At 32.1% G+C, this 12,884-nt stretch overlaps 2 protein-coding genes and 1 long non-coding RNA gene across 3 annotated transcripts; all 3 read right to left on the bottom strand.

Moving 5' to 3' along the window:
- Nucleotides 1-1,354: 1,354 nt before the first annotated feature.
- LOC107642086 (uncharacterized) lies at nucleotides 1,355-3,055 on the bottom strand. Its single transcript, XM_016345406.3, has 7 exons — nucleotides 2,931-3,055; nucleotides 2,672-2,839; nucleotides 2,406-2,579; nucleotides 2,108-2,262; nucleotides 1,887-2,016; nucleotides 1,532-1,720; nucleotides 1,355-1,450 (listed from the first exon to the last, which is right to left on the bottom strand). The coding sequence occupies exons 2-7, from the start codon at nucleotides 2,813-2,815 to the stop codon at nucleotides 1,355-1,357; spliced, it is 888 nt and encodes a 295-aa protein (XP_016200892.2). The 5' UTR covers nucleotides 2,816-2,839; nucleotides 2,931-3,055.
- Nucleotides 3,056-3,223: 168 nt separating this feature from the next.
- LOC148566022 (uncharacterized) lies at nucleotides 3,224-6,120 on the bottom strand. Its single transcript, XM_088488421.1, has 7 exons — nucleotides 4,871-6,120; nucleotides 4,409-4,676; nucleotides 4,209-4,305; nucleotides 3,953-4,074; nucleotides 3,756-3,840; nucleotides 3,514-3,646; nucleotides 3,224-3,349 (listed from the first exon to the last, which is right to left on the bottom strand). Exons 1-7 carry the CDS (start codon nucleotides 5,018-5,020, stop codon nucleotides 3,224-3,226), a joined length of 981 nt encoding a protein of 326 aa, XP_088344547.1. The 5' UTR covers nucleotides 5,021-6,120.
- Nucleotides 6,121-7,853: 1,733 nt separating this feature from the next.
- Nucleotides 7,854-10,918, bottom strand: LOC148566023 (uncharacterized). The gene is made up of 3 exons (XR_015883591.1): nucleotides 10,777-10,918; nucleotides 10,624-10,677; nucleotides 7,854-10,535 (listed from the first exon to the last, which is right to left on the bottom strand). It is a non-coding gene; the product is annotated as an uncharacterized LOC148566023 (long non-coding RNA).
- Nucleotides 10,919-12,884: the final 1,966 nt, after the last annotated feature.

A 12,884-nucleotide genomic window follows, 5' to 3' on the forward strand; every position in this document is an offset into this window, starting at 1 on the left:
AAAACCTAACCTGTTAATTAGATGAAGCATTTTTCGTTATGTTTTAAATTTTTTTTATAAGTTTCAAATATTAGCTTGAACTCCAAAACAAAAATAAAATAGTATAAAAATATTAAAATCAACATATCTGTACAACAAAAGAAATTACTGGTGTTTAAAACTAAAATAAATAATATACGAAAAAAAAGTTGAAAATCTATGTACTAAATTATGAAAAAAAGATATATTAGAATCTTAAAAAAAATTAATATTAAATATATATTAGGTATATAATATGAAAATTTAAATAAATTTTGTTTTGTCTAAAACAAAATTATGATATTAAATGTAAATACAATAATAGAAGTTTTTATGTTATATAAAAGAATATTTAAAATATATATTATTTGGTGTTATAGCTTTAGTGATTGATGAGACGGCTGATGCAAAAACACCATACCATCACGACCACGCCACTGACACCGCTACCCTACGATAATGATATGACGTTCACCTCACTAAGCAAACTAACTAAAATTGTATATATATATGTATATTAATTAGATTTATATATTATTATAAAAGAATATTTAAAATTTATTATTTTGTTTTAAAGATATATTATGAGTTTTTTATTAAAATAAGATTTTCTTTTTTTTTTTTCGTTCAAATACCATGGAAAAAAAAATTTACACCACAACTCAATAAACATTATATAAGATCTTTTAGGTGAGCATGAAAAGAGTACATCAATAAATTTAAAGTTTAATTATTTTTTTAATAAATTGACAAAAAAATACAAATAATTCTTTAAATATAAATGTATTTTAATTTTTCATGTTATTACGTACACGTTGAGGATAATTTAAAATAAAAAATAATGGACTTGTTGTAACTACAATATATTTTGTCTTTTGACTGCGTTGTCAACAAAAAAATCCTTTCATGAATACCAGAGTTCTTCTACAAAATCATTTTTGTATTTGGAGTTAACCGGCTTTCATATTTATATTTCAATTTGAAATGTTATAAATTTTTAAATGAAGACAAGATATATATTTTTTAATAACAATTAAATTTAACTTTAGGTTGAATATATTTAAAAATGTAAATGTAAAACATTTTATTAACCAGCATTTATATCTTTTTGGCTGATTATAATTTTTTCTTCTTTTTATAAACACAGTAATAATTAATTAATTATTGAGCCAGTTCATTTGAAATTGATCAAATAAACGAAGATTTTCTTTTCTTGTAATCAAAAAGAGCTTTCATTAAATACATAAATATCACAATTATATCCATATTAGAATTCAACAGACACTAAGTATCACAAATCAAACAACAATTTAAAATAGTATGTGAACACATTAAACTAAAAAGCATGCAGATCCTCCACAGCCTCATGATCACTTCCACATTGGCTGACAGCATCTTCAACTTTAGGCATAGAATCAACCAGAACATGAATCTGAAGAAAATTGAAATCCTCTTAGTTATTGATATTTTTAAACACTAATAATTGAAGAAATAAAAAAAATATACAACAAACCTTATGGTCATTCATCTCAGCAGCAGCCTCAAAAACATTAATAACAGAGGCATCATCCCAGATTTGTTGAACAATATACACAGATCGATTCATCTCATAACCCACAGGCCTAGCATCAACCATGAATACAACTTTTTTGTGCAAAAGACTTGAAATGAGTTTCAATGGAACAACTTTGCAATAAGATCCCTAAAAACCAAAAAAAAAAAAAAAAAAAAAACAAAAAACAAAAAACAAAACAAAATACTTAACAAATACATCAATAATAATTTATGTTTTCTCTAGGAATTTCAAAAGAAACAAAGTTACTATATCTATATCTATATACTAATTAAAACCACAATTGGATGACAACCTGACTCAACTCTGGGTGATTATCCAAAAAGCTCGAGCATCTTGTCTTTATTATTTGGACGACTTCACGATCTTTAAGAACAAATATATTGTTCCCATTTGAATGAGACACTACAACCTTCAAGCAGAACCTTCCAAAGCATGAGAAAACAACGAAAATTTGAGTTAACATTGAAATAATAGATAGTTACGAAAATAGAATAAAATGAAAGAACAAAACACCTTCGAACAGCATCAATGCATTGAAGCTGACATAGATCACATGATAAAATATTTTTATTAGTTGACACAAGAGAACCACATAAACAAGTTGAGAACCACCACTTATGATTCTTCAAGACAGATGATATAGTTCCCAGAATAAAAACGAAACCACCCTGCAGCAAAGAAAAAAGGATTACAGCATTTAAAATTTCAAATAATTTACAAAACTATTATTTACTAACTTTTCGAGTATGATATAACAAGACTAACAAAAACAAATGATCTAAGAATTTCATTGCAAATGAGGAAAAAATACATTCTCAGCATCAGAATAACAGTGGTTTGGTGAAATAAGATCAGTGATAATATCTTCAATAGTTTCTGATTGAATAGCATTATCACACAATACTTGAGTCTTGTAATCTTCGCCAGTTGCATACTGCAAGTAGCTATCATAGATTGGTGAAAAATTGGGACCATGAAGCATTGCCTGGGATAAGTTGGTTACAATAAGTATCGAATCCATTGATTCAGAAAAAACAATTGCATGAACATGTTGTAACATAAGGTGAGGAATCATACATTGTTATAATCATCGGCTGCAACTGGTTCCGGATTATGACTAAAGACATTTACAATTTTAAAGCAACTAGAGTAATCTGGATCAACTGCAGAATCAATTTCAACCTTGAAAAAATTCTCCTCTCCAACAGCATGATCAAACATTTGTGGAGAATATGACCGACAAACCTTAGGAGTTTAATATAAAAGAATCAATAAACTTGAACACAAAATATAAATAATAAAGATTAAATAAGGTTCGGTATGAAAGAGTTCATACTGCAAGCACACTAGGATCAACAGGAAATTCTTCTTCTATCCTGAGAAATGCTTCAGAACAGGTTCTTCCAAATAGTTTTGTTGCCGTATTATCAAGCAAAACAAACAAAACAGTACACCGAGCAGCCTAAATCTTTACCCGAATCCCATATCTAACACAATTAACAACCAAGAATCATAACTAAAACCAAGAAATTTGCTTAACAACACATAGAGTGGCGCATAACAAAGAAGTAAGAAAAAATTCATAAGATTATTAATTAATCTATTCCAAAATAAAGTTACATATGAAGCTCACTTGACCATAACATGCTCAACACATGAACCACAAGCATCACAAAGGTAGAGATCCTCATGCTCAACAACGGCATGACCACACACACATGTGTAGTACCACCAATCTGGTTCATCCATAACTTCCTTAATTGTCCCAATAACAAAGTAATGAGAATCTTGTAAAATTTTTAAAACAATGATATACTATACAATAATAATTAACAAACCAGATTACAAAACCCAAGACACATGTTTAAGAAATTCAAGTTTAAGTATTAAATGAAGAGTTTGCCAATCTAAAATAGTACCCCATTATCTGAATGAAGATCTTGAATATTACTGATCTCTTTGGGATTGAAATAATCACCATCAACTTTAGAAACTAAGTATCCAAGGTCATTGGTCACAAGTCTTGAGAATCCATATCTGGCTACACTAAATCTACACACAAGATACAATAACTAATCTTCATAACACAAAACATATACATGAACACCAACAAAATAAGCATGGCAGCTTCTAGGTTTTCAATATTTTTATCACAACTAACCTGCTTAGGAACTCAACAGACTCAGGAATGTCAGGATTAATGAATAACCTAGAGACATTTATCACATTCTGTAGGATTACCCCACCTGCATGCAAGAATCCTATTCTATTAGCCTCAAACCATATTTATATTAGAAGGTCAAAAAACAGAAAGCTAAATATTAGAGTAAAAATTCGCTGAATATGAGTGAAACTAACCTTCAATTGCTTTGATTTTAAAAGACTCGAGGACAACCAGGGGAGATCTTGCATATTTTTGTAACTTATCATATTCTAACAGATCACAAGCATTTCCAAACACATTGCATTGTACCCTTTTGCTGAACAGATAAGTTTCAAAAGATCAAAAGGATCTAACTATATATTTATTCTTATAAGCATAAAGACTGGAAGAAAAAAATTAGAATTAATAGAAGATAACTACTGATATAGGAGACAGTGAGAGAGATATTACCCATCAGCAAAGACTTCTAGCACCACTGCTTTGACCAGCTTCCCATATGATTCCACATCTCTTTCTTTTCGAACACCAGTAATAATCCCAAAAAAGTCTAATAATTAGATTGAAACATATACAAATTTGAATTAGAAACCACACATTTTAAAACATAATACTATGATAGTAAAAAGGAAGAGCAAGAAACTTGTACGAACCAATGAGGAAATTATGGTCCTTTGTTATTTGATCAATTTCATCTATTGATGCAAAACACAGACCCGAATGAGGTATCCTTGGAGATACCACAGAAACAACAGAGGTGTTGTATTGGAACAAAAGTCTGAACCGATGTTTTGTCACTCTGTTCAAACCAGTGTTCGGTACAACTGTAAAATGGGTCATCAAGTACACATCCCCTTCATTTAGAGACAAGGAAAATTTTGATATAAGCTGATATCTAATGGTGGCTTGGATCTTGTGTAACTGCAGTTGAAAAAAAATGCTTCATATTTTGAATTTATTAACTTATTTAGGTATCCAAACAGCATAACAACACTTGATTAAAAAAATAAAACAACAAAAATATATCAGTTTCCAACCTTCCCTTCTGCATATTAAAAAAAAAAAAAGAAAACTTGCAACAACCTAAGGAAATGCTAACATAAAATAAAACTCACCTTCTCATCCATTAAGACCATATGCAACAGATTTTGAGAAGGATCCAAAGCAGGATTCTTGTGGTACCACAACTTCACAACTTTAACATGCACTTTCCATGATTCTCTCCACGGAGTGATTTTGTCCACCAGATCAACACGGTTATTCATTCCCAAAATATGAAAGATAAGAACACCAAAAGTAGAAAATATACACAGAAGAACTCAGAACTAAGATGAGAAGATAAACACATGAGTTGGAGTTATAAACTCCCAAATTTAAGAAACACTAAAGCTTACAATGTAAGCTTCACATATAGGATAGAGATAGACTAATAGGCATATATAGATTGATATGGCTACACACATCATTTAGGAAGATATCACAAGTTACCAAATACTCATGGGAAAAGAGCAAAAACAATATGGGAAGAGACCTATTGCAAATTACCAAATACCTACCACATATAGTTGATTTGACAATTCACAATAAAGCAAAAAGAGAATTTCATCAGTCAACTATACCAAACACTACAGTTAACTTCAGTCCAACAGCAGAAAGAAAACTATATAATTTATAATGAGCAAACCCCCCCAAGAAGTAAATTATTTCACAGAAACACCAACAGCACAAACATAGGAGAGAACCATTGATTTACAAAAACAAGTAACAATCACCATGATTAAATCAGAAACCAAACAACTCAAAATTAAATGATAGATCCAGAAAACAACAACAATTAACACAAAAAAGAAATTGAAACTGGAGAAGGAATCGAGAAAGAGATTGAACAGGGGGACAATGGAACCATAGCCCACATATACCTCTTGAACCGCGGTGGCAACATCTGCTATCCAAAACCGAGAAATCGAGATGGAGAATGAGGTATGCTCCACAGAAACAGACAGAGCAACCCTGGGGAGAAGGAACAGACACAACGAAGAGAACAACATCCTCATGCTGGGATCGAATCGAATCGCATAGATAGCCATAGCTTCTCTGCATGTGGCCAGAACCGAGGAGGGAAGCCGAAATCTCACTCGAGGATGGGGGTGCGGCGATCATGCGACGAATGGAGATTGGGTTAGGGATAGAGGAGATGGGGTGAGGCAGAAACGTCTTTTAGGATCCCTAATCACCCGAAAGTGATGAATTTGCTGAAAAGAAATTAGAATAACCTCACTTTAATTAACTTTATCGTTTAATTGAGATGATTATACTAATCAAAACAAATAACTGCAACCAAGTGTTTTTTTGACTCGTAGTTAAAAAAAGAAAATCAATAATTTTATATATTTAAGTTTTTTATTTTATGCAAATTCAATGTATTAAAAAAGATACTTTAAATTGAATTTTTTAAAAAATAAAAATATGGTTCATCTATTAAAACAGATACATTTTAACTAAAAAAAAATAAAACAAAATCAATTGAGATTTGGATAAATTCACAAAAATAAAATATAAAATAGTTACAATATATCTTATTTGGAAAAAACAATATAAAATTTAAAAAAGTAAATAATTAAGTTTTTTAATAAAATTTCATATTTTCATAAAGATATAGGGCCTGTTTGCAAAACTTTAGAAGTAACTTTTTTTAACTTTTAACTTATGAAAAGTAGTAATATTAATGTCTGGTACAATTTTCAAAACCAAATTGCAACCTTCTAAGAAGCTATTTAGAAGCTTATAAAGAAATTAAAAAAAATGACTTCTCTCATAATACATTTACTTTTCATCAGATTTCTATAAAATAAGCACTTTTAGAGTTAAAAATCCAAACACAAAATAACCTATTTATAAGTTACTTTTAATAGAGTCATTTATTATTTAAGTTATTTTATCAAAAAGAGAAGTTGGTTACCCAAACTGAGCCACAGTCAATTAACTTTTTGATAGTCACTAAAATAACTGTATTTAAAAACTGACTTTTTTAAACAAAAAAAAATCAAAGTAAAATATGAACCATCAATTCTATTCATTAAACAAGAGGGTATATCTTAAATGAGAACAACAATTATGTACTTATAGAATATGCCATATTTGTATAGACCATTAGATTATATTACATGGAGATCAAAGGTTAATATAAAAGAAGAATATTGATAGACTGTAATAAATACACAATATCTTAGTGCATAATTAAGTACTTTAAATAACAATACTATAACAATATCTAAATTCGTACAAAATTATTTTGAACTAAAACAAAATATTTAAAATATTAGACATCAAATTAGAATTTTTACTAAATATTAAAACCAAAATAATACAAAAAATTGAGGACAGAAGGCACCAAGAATAATTGATACATATATTATAAAAAAGTTACTACTAATAATATATATTACCTAAATATATTTGTTAGAAATAACAAAATAAAATAAAATTGTATAGACCGAGTCTAATTACGAATAAAATAATTTTTGTTTATAACATTAAAATGAAACTTGCATTGGTATCATATGACCTTTCTTGCTATAAGAAGATAAATAATTATTTTTGATTAATAAGATGGAAATATTTTATTTTAATTAATAAATTAACAATATAATTTCTTTCTATTTTTTTGGAAAAAATAATATCAGAATTAAAAAAGTAAATAATCAAATTTTTGAATAAAATTTAATATTTTCAAAAAGACACATAAGATATGGAAGTACATCATTATATGTGCAGAAAATATTTTTAGGGAAAGAAAACAGAGGACCATGATGCCAACTTGGTGTCACAACACCCATTCCTTTCTCAATGAAGCTATTAAACTTAGCGCAAACAACTTTATGTCTACAAAAAACTCTGCCAATCACATCACCGCTGAGGAAGTAGATTAGGTAGAAACCCGATACCCAAACAATGATTGACAAAACAAACCATGATCTGTAACACCCTACTATACTTAATCTTATGCTTAAGTCATAAGACTGAGATAGTAAGGTATTACGACCTCTAAAAATAGTAATATATATATAATAATAGAGAAAAGATACTTAACTAGGAGCCTTGAAAAATGGGTAAAACAAAAATCGCAAAACAAAAAGCGCAACGCTCAGGAAAGGATTACTTGCGTGCTAAGAAACCTAATAGGAACATGATAAAGTTAAGCAAAAGAATAAAGGAAAGCCAAGGAAACAGCATAACTAGCCCCTGACTTAGCCTGCGAAGCTAAGGCTGGCCAGAGGATATATATATATATATATGAACACACATAGGTATCCCCAAAATATACCAAAATACCAAAATAAACTCCTATCTCTCCCTCAACCTCTAAGAGGAGCAGCATACACAAGTTACTTGGAGAGTAAGCTAAACAAATATATACATATATACAACCAAAAACCAAAATAAACCCAAGGACTACTTCGCTTCCCAAGATCCAGACGTCTAGCGAGAAGCCTCTCGACCTACATCTGAAAAACAACAATACAATATGGAATGAGAACCGGAGGTTCTCATCATGGTAAAAGTGCCACGCGCATAAGAAATACGGTCCTGAGAATGCCATAGGCAATCCTAGAACTCCGTTATTCAATTATCCAACTTAAGTACTAAACAGAAGCCATAAACAGGGGTAGGTATTCTAAATCTACCTAACTTACTCAAGTTCAAGCTTAACCTAACACCAAACCATTTCCTCCGTTTCCTCCATCCTTTCATCATTCAGAATGCAACAGAAACAAGCAACCAAACAAGTTCACGCACAAGTAATGATCAAATAGTACAAATAGCAAGTATAACAAATAGCGGGTAATATATATCAATTAGGCATACCCAGAAAATGCATAGCAATCAATACAAACAAATGCATATGATGCATGCCTGTCCTATGGCTGATGGGGCCCATCTGTCGGTTATCCAGCCAACTCGACAAGTCCGAAAATCTTAGACTGTCCCCCGTCGCGCATCCCCAAGAGTCTATGCATAGAGTTCACATTCATATTTCATAAAATCACTCAATGGGGGCTATCCATACCCGGGAATTTATACGTGCCCGGTCACCCTTACGACGTAGGGTCAACAGAGTATCGAGATTCAACCTGGAACACGTGATGGCGAGCCACGGCTCTTACCCAGGGAACTCGTATCTCAGATAACATTATTCATAAGTCATTTCATAGTCATAATCATTATTTAATCATTCATCAAGCCATGGCATATTAACTCCTTTTATTAACAACCTCCCTTTCACATTTTTTCATCGTCATTCCCTTATAATTCATCTTGATTACCCTTTCCGGGTCCTGACCAAACTTTTTATCAAACTCTTCTCATCCTTCTTAATATCGAATAATCTTAAAATCAACCTAACTCTAACATTAAATCAATCACATCACACGAGGATTGAACTTTAACTTCTCGAACTCATGACTATCACTAAGACATCCTCGACACTCTATTTTCTTTTTTGTTTCTAATATAGCAAATGAACTCTGAATTGCACAAACTTTATGTCCAGGCGTTCATATTGAAATAAGATTTCTAACAAACTAAATATCATAATTTTCTGATTTTTCTAGCCTCAGGAATAAAGGAAAAACCGTGACTGCTCTGCAGTGCATAAAACCAGAAAAACAGCAGCAGCATGTGATATTCAAAATTCAATATAAAATCCAAGTTAAATCCAATGACTTTGAAAATTAATGTAGTTAAACTTTACTCATCCAGGTTTCTTTCTCAATTGGTTCTGAGTTAATACCATTTTTAATGAAAAAGTTACATTACCTGGAAGTTAAGTAAAAATGAGACAAAATCTGTTTTAAAAACCAACAAACTTAGTACCTTTCAATTGGAATAACTTTTATTACAAAACTCCAATTAAGCTAAATTTTGATTTGAGAACCCCTAGCTCATCCAGAAACAAGTGTGTCTTGGTTGCAACCCAATTTCTATTTAATTCTAAGAGTTACAAGCATTGGAAGTTGATGCATAGCTTGCTGAAATCTGTTTCTTTTCAGTTTTGACCACCAATATTCAAAAATTCACAGCTCCCAATCCTCAACTCTTAAAATTCTGAAATTTTAGAGAAATAAAGCAAGTTAATCAAATTTTATAACAAAATTGGTTTTGCTCCAAAACTCAACTCGTAGAAGTCGCAGCAAGACAAACAAGTTGCTGCCCTGTTTTTTTCTGCTGTTGGACAGATTTAACAACCTAACTTTAAAAATTTGCCATAAATTGTATATTTAACAAAAAGGTCCCAAATTTTCCAGTTTAGTTCCTTATATTTCCAAGTTTAGCCCAAACTTAGTCTCATACAATTCCGATCATTACATAATTAGTTACAGCATATACAATACCACCACAACACAACTCTACATCCTTATTAACAAACACCAATTCTAATCCATCATAAATAAATATAAGAGCACACCATTAATAACTTTCACACCTCATAATTCTAATATATAAATTCACTAACAAATCTATTCTAACAACATTACAAGGATAATCATTAAATACAACAAACAATCCAACTTATTCTATGGTTCCTCTAACCTAAGTTTTCACAACACCGTAAATATTAAATGTGCGAAACTTAAACCATACCTTGGCCGATCACTTAATTCACCCAAGGCAGCCTCACAACTCAAAATTACAGCCCCTCCAAGCTCAATCAAACAGCCCCAAACCAAGCTTGATCACCAACAAGCCTCCAACAAGCATCAACATTCACATACACACTACCTAAACCACAATTAACACATCCAAACATAACAACTCAATACCCAAATTCCTAAATTCAGAAATTTCATTAGGGTTTAAGATCTCTTACCTTTACCTACTGATCCTTGGGCAATACCCACAAGAAATCAAGTCTAGTGGACCCCTAAAACATGAAAATCATCAAGGAATTGAGTTTCTCAAACCTTAAACCCGAAATTCATATACCAGCAGAAATGGAGCTAGAAAAAAGCAATTCACTTACTGTTTTATTTGAATAGAATTGAAGAACTCAGCGAGCCCGACGCGTGGCCGCAAACGGCTCGTCAATCGGAGCTCCAGATCAAAAGTTATCAAAGAAAGAAGATCAAGCTAGGTTTTGGAATTCATTCTCTTCTTCTCCATGCATTTACGCTGCTTCTGTTGTGTTCTAAGGCAGAAAATGAGCTTTAGCTCATTTATATACTGGGCTGGTTGGGCCCGCGGGCTTGGTTTGGGCCCGGTTCAACCGGCTCGGCCCATTCGGCTCAATTTTGGGCCAAATTTTTCGAAAGTGATATCAAAATTCTCGTTTTGCCGAGCTCTATCCTATTTTGATATTAGTTTTGCATATTTAATTTTCCTATTGAAAATTCGATTTATTGACTAATTATATACCGATTTTAGCGGGGTTTACATCCTACCCACCTAATTAGGAATTTTGTCCTCAAAATTCAGAGTGCGTTACCTGAATAGAGGTGTGGGTAGTCCTTCCGCATCTCTGTCTCAAGCTCCTAGGTATATTCTTCAATACTAGCCCAACACCAAGCTACTTTCACTAAGAAAGTCTCCTTCCCGTGTAAACGCTTAATGCTGGTATCATCAATTCTAACGAGAGTTATTGGAAACGTCAGATCTTCTCTCACTTGAATTAATTCCGGCTTTAGGACATGACTAGGATCAAAATTGTATTTACGAAGCTGCGATACATGAAACACGTCATGCAGGTTCGAACAATGTGGTAGTAAAGCGATCCTATACGCCACTGGTCCGATGTGATAGGGATTTAGCTTTTTAGTTTTTTTTTTTTTTTTTTTTTGATTGATCATCCGATTCTAGTTCATTGAAGTGATCTTCAGAAATAGGTATCCCCTTTCTTCCAACTTAAGAAGTTTTCTTCTTAGATCCACCTAACTCTTTTGTCGGCTTTCATAGTGAGAATTCTAACTTAGATTTGCGTAACTCTTCCTCTGTTGTTTCGGCTGTCAAATTCAGGAACTAAGACGTTTGATATTCCAGTTTTCGGTTAATTCAAAGGTGTTTAGCATACTGTGAAGTCTCACCTTCTCCCTGATGTATAGTCTCTTTGATATCCTCAATAAGTGGTTTACTCCGATGGGCAAAACGGGCCTGGTCGCTTGATCCACAGTTCCCTAACAGTATCACCTTTTGTCCTAGTCTTCGGTAACCTATTATGAAATCAATGGCTATTCCCTTTTATCTTTAATGTAGAACCTTCGACGGTTGTGGAATTTCGAACAGTTTTTGGTGGTCTTTCATTTCTTTCTCATACGTCAAACTTGTAATCACATAGATTTCCACCTCGTTCTTCATTTATGTCTGCTCAAAATATCTTCTTTGATTCGTGGTAGGTTTTAGAAATCTCAAGGTAACTTCAAAAATTTTCTCCTGTAAGCTTCGAACAACAGTTTCTTATTTCAACTTCCGACCTCAACACATAACCCTCTCTTGGTGTCTTCTGGATTCAACCGGTTTCAGTACTCTTAGTAGCCCCTTATCACCGTTATTGCACTCCTTAAGTCTTTGACTTTACAATCTCTATTTCGACATTAAACATATAAATCTTTTCTTAGTTCCCTTTCGTTTGCCAGACTTCGACATCCTCAGTAGGTCTTTATCGTCCCCTCACGCTTCCTGCATTTCGTCTTTGCTATGTTTTAAAACCGCAATAGATTTAGTTTGACTCCTTTATCTATACCCTTAATATCCAATTTAAAGTTCCAACTTATCTAGTCTTCCATTCTCCGAAATTTATATCCAAGCATTTCCCCAAAAATTTCTTACTCAGGGCATCTGTTACCACTTCACGATGTTGTATTTACATGTATCCTAAACCCCTATGGTAATGTATCGCACTAATTCCGAGTTGTTAAATAAGTTCGGGTATTCTAATTACTGGATTTGGGGTTAATCCTTCTCTTGGAGTTTGAAAGCTCTCTTCATATTCGGGTATCTATGTAACCGGTGTATTTCTAGCGCATTAAACTAATCATAGGCTTTGTGGTCGACAAGAATTTAAAACTCCAAAACTCTTTTTGACGGTGCACGCTTACCTGCTTCATCTTCCGTATCCAAAAGTCATGCTCTTAAGGA

This window comes from Arachis ipaensis, chromosome B5 (assembly GCF_059453495.1).
Source record: "Arachis ipaensis isolate K30076 ecotype BB chromosome B5, ASM5945349v1, whole genome shotgun sequence".
Classification (NCBI taxonomy): domain Eukaryota; kingdom Viridiplantae; phylum Streptophyta; class Magnoliopsida; order Fabales; family Fabaceae; genus Arachis; species Arachis ipaensis.

Bases quoted from the DNA above. Each gene is read 5' to 3' on its own strand.
- LOC107642086 (XM_016345406.3), bottom strand. From the start codon at position 2,815: ATGTTTGATCATGCTGTTGGAGAGGAGAATTTTTTCAAGGTTGAAATT. The intron at 2,263-2,405 runs GTATTTTTTCCT...TCTTTGCTGCAG, and splicing joins GTTATTCTGATGCTGAGAAT to GGTGGTTTCGTTTTTATTCT. The intron at 1,721-1,886 runs GTTGTCATCCAA...TTTGGTTTTTAG, and splicing joins ATCACCCAGAGTTGAGTCAG to GGATCTTATTGCAAAGTTGT.
- LOC148566022 (XM_088488421.1), bottom strand. From the start codon at position 5,020: ATGAATAACCGTGTTGATCTGGTGGACAAAATCACTCCGTGGAGAGAA. The intron at 4,306-4,408 runs GTTCGTACAAGT...TCTAATTATTAG, and splicing joins GGACCATAATTTCCTCATTG to ACTTTTTTGGGATTATTACT. The intron at 3,350-3,513 runs GTACTATTTTAG...GGGACAATTAAG, and splicing joins ATCTTCATTCAGATAATGGG to GAAGTTATGGATGAACCAGA.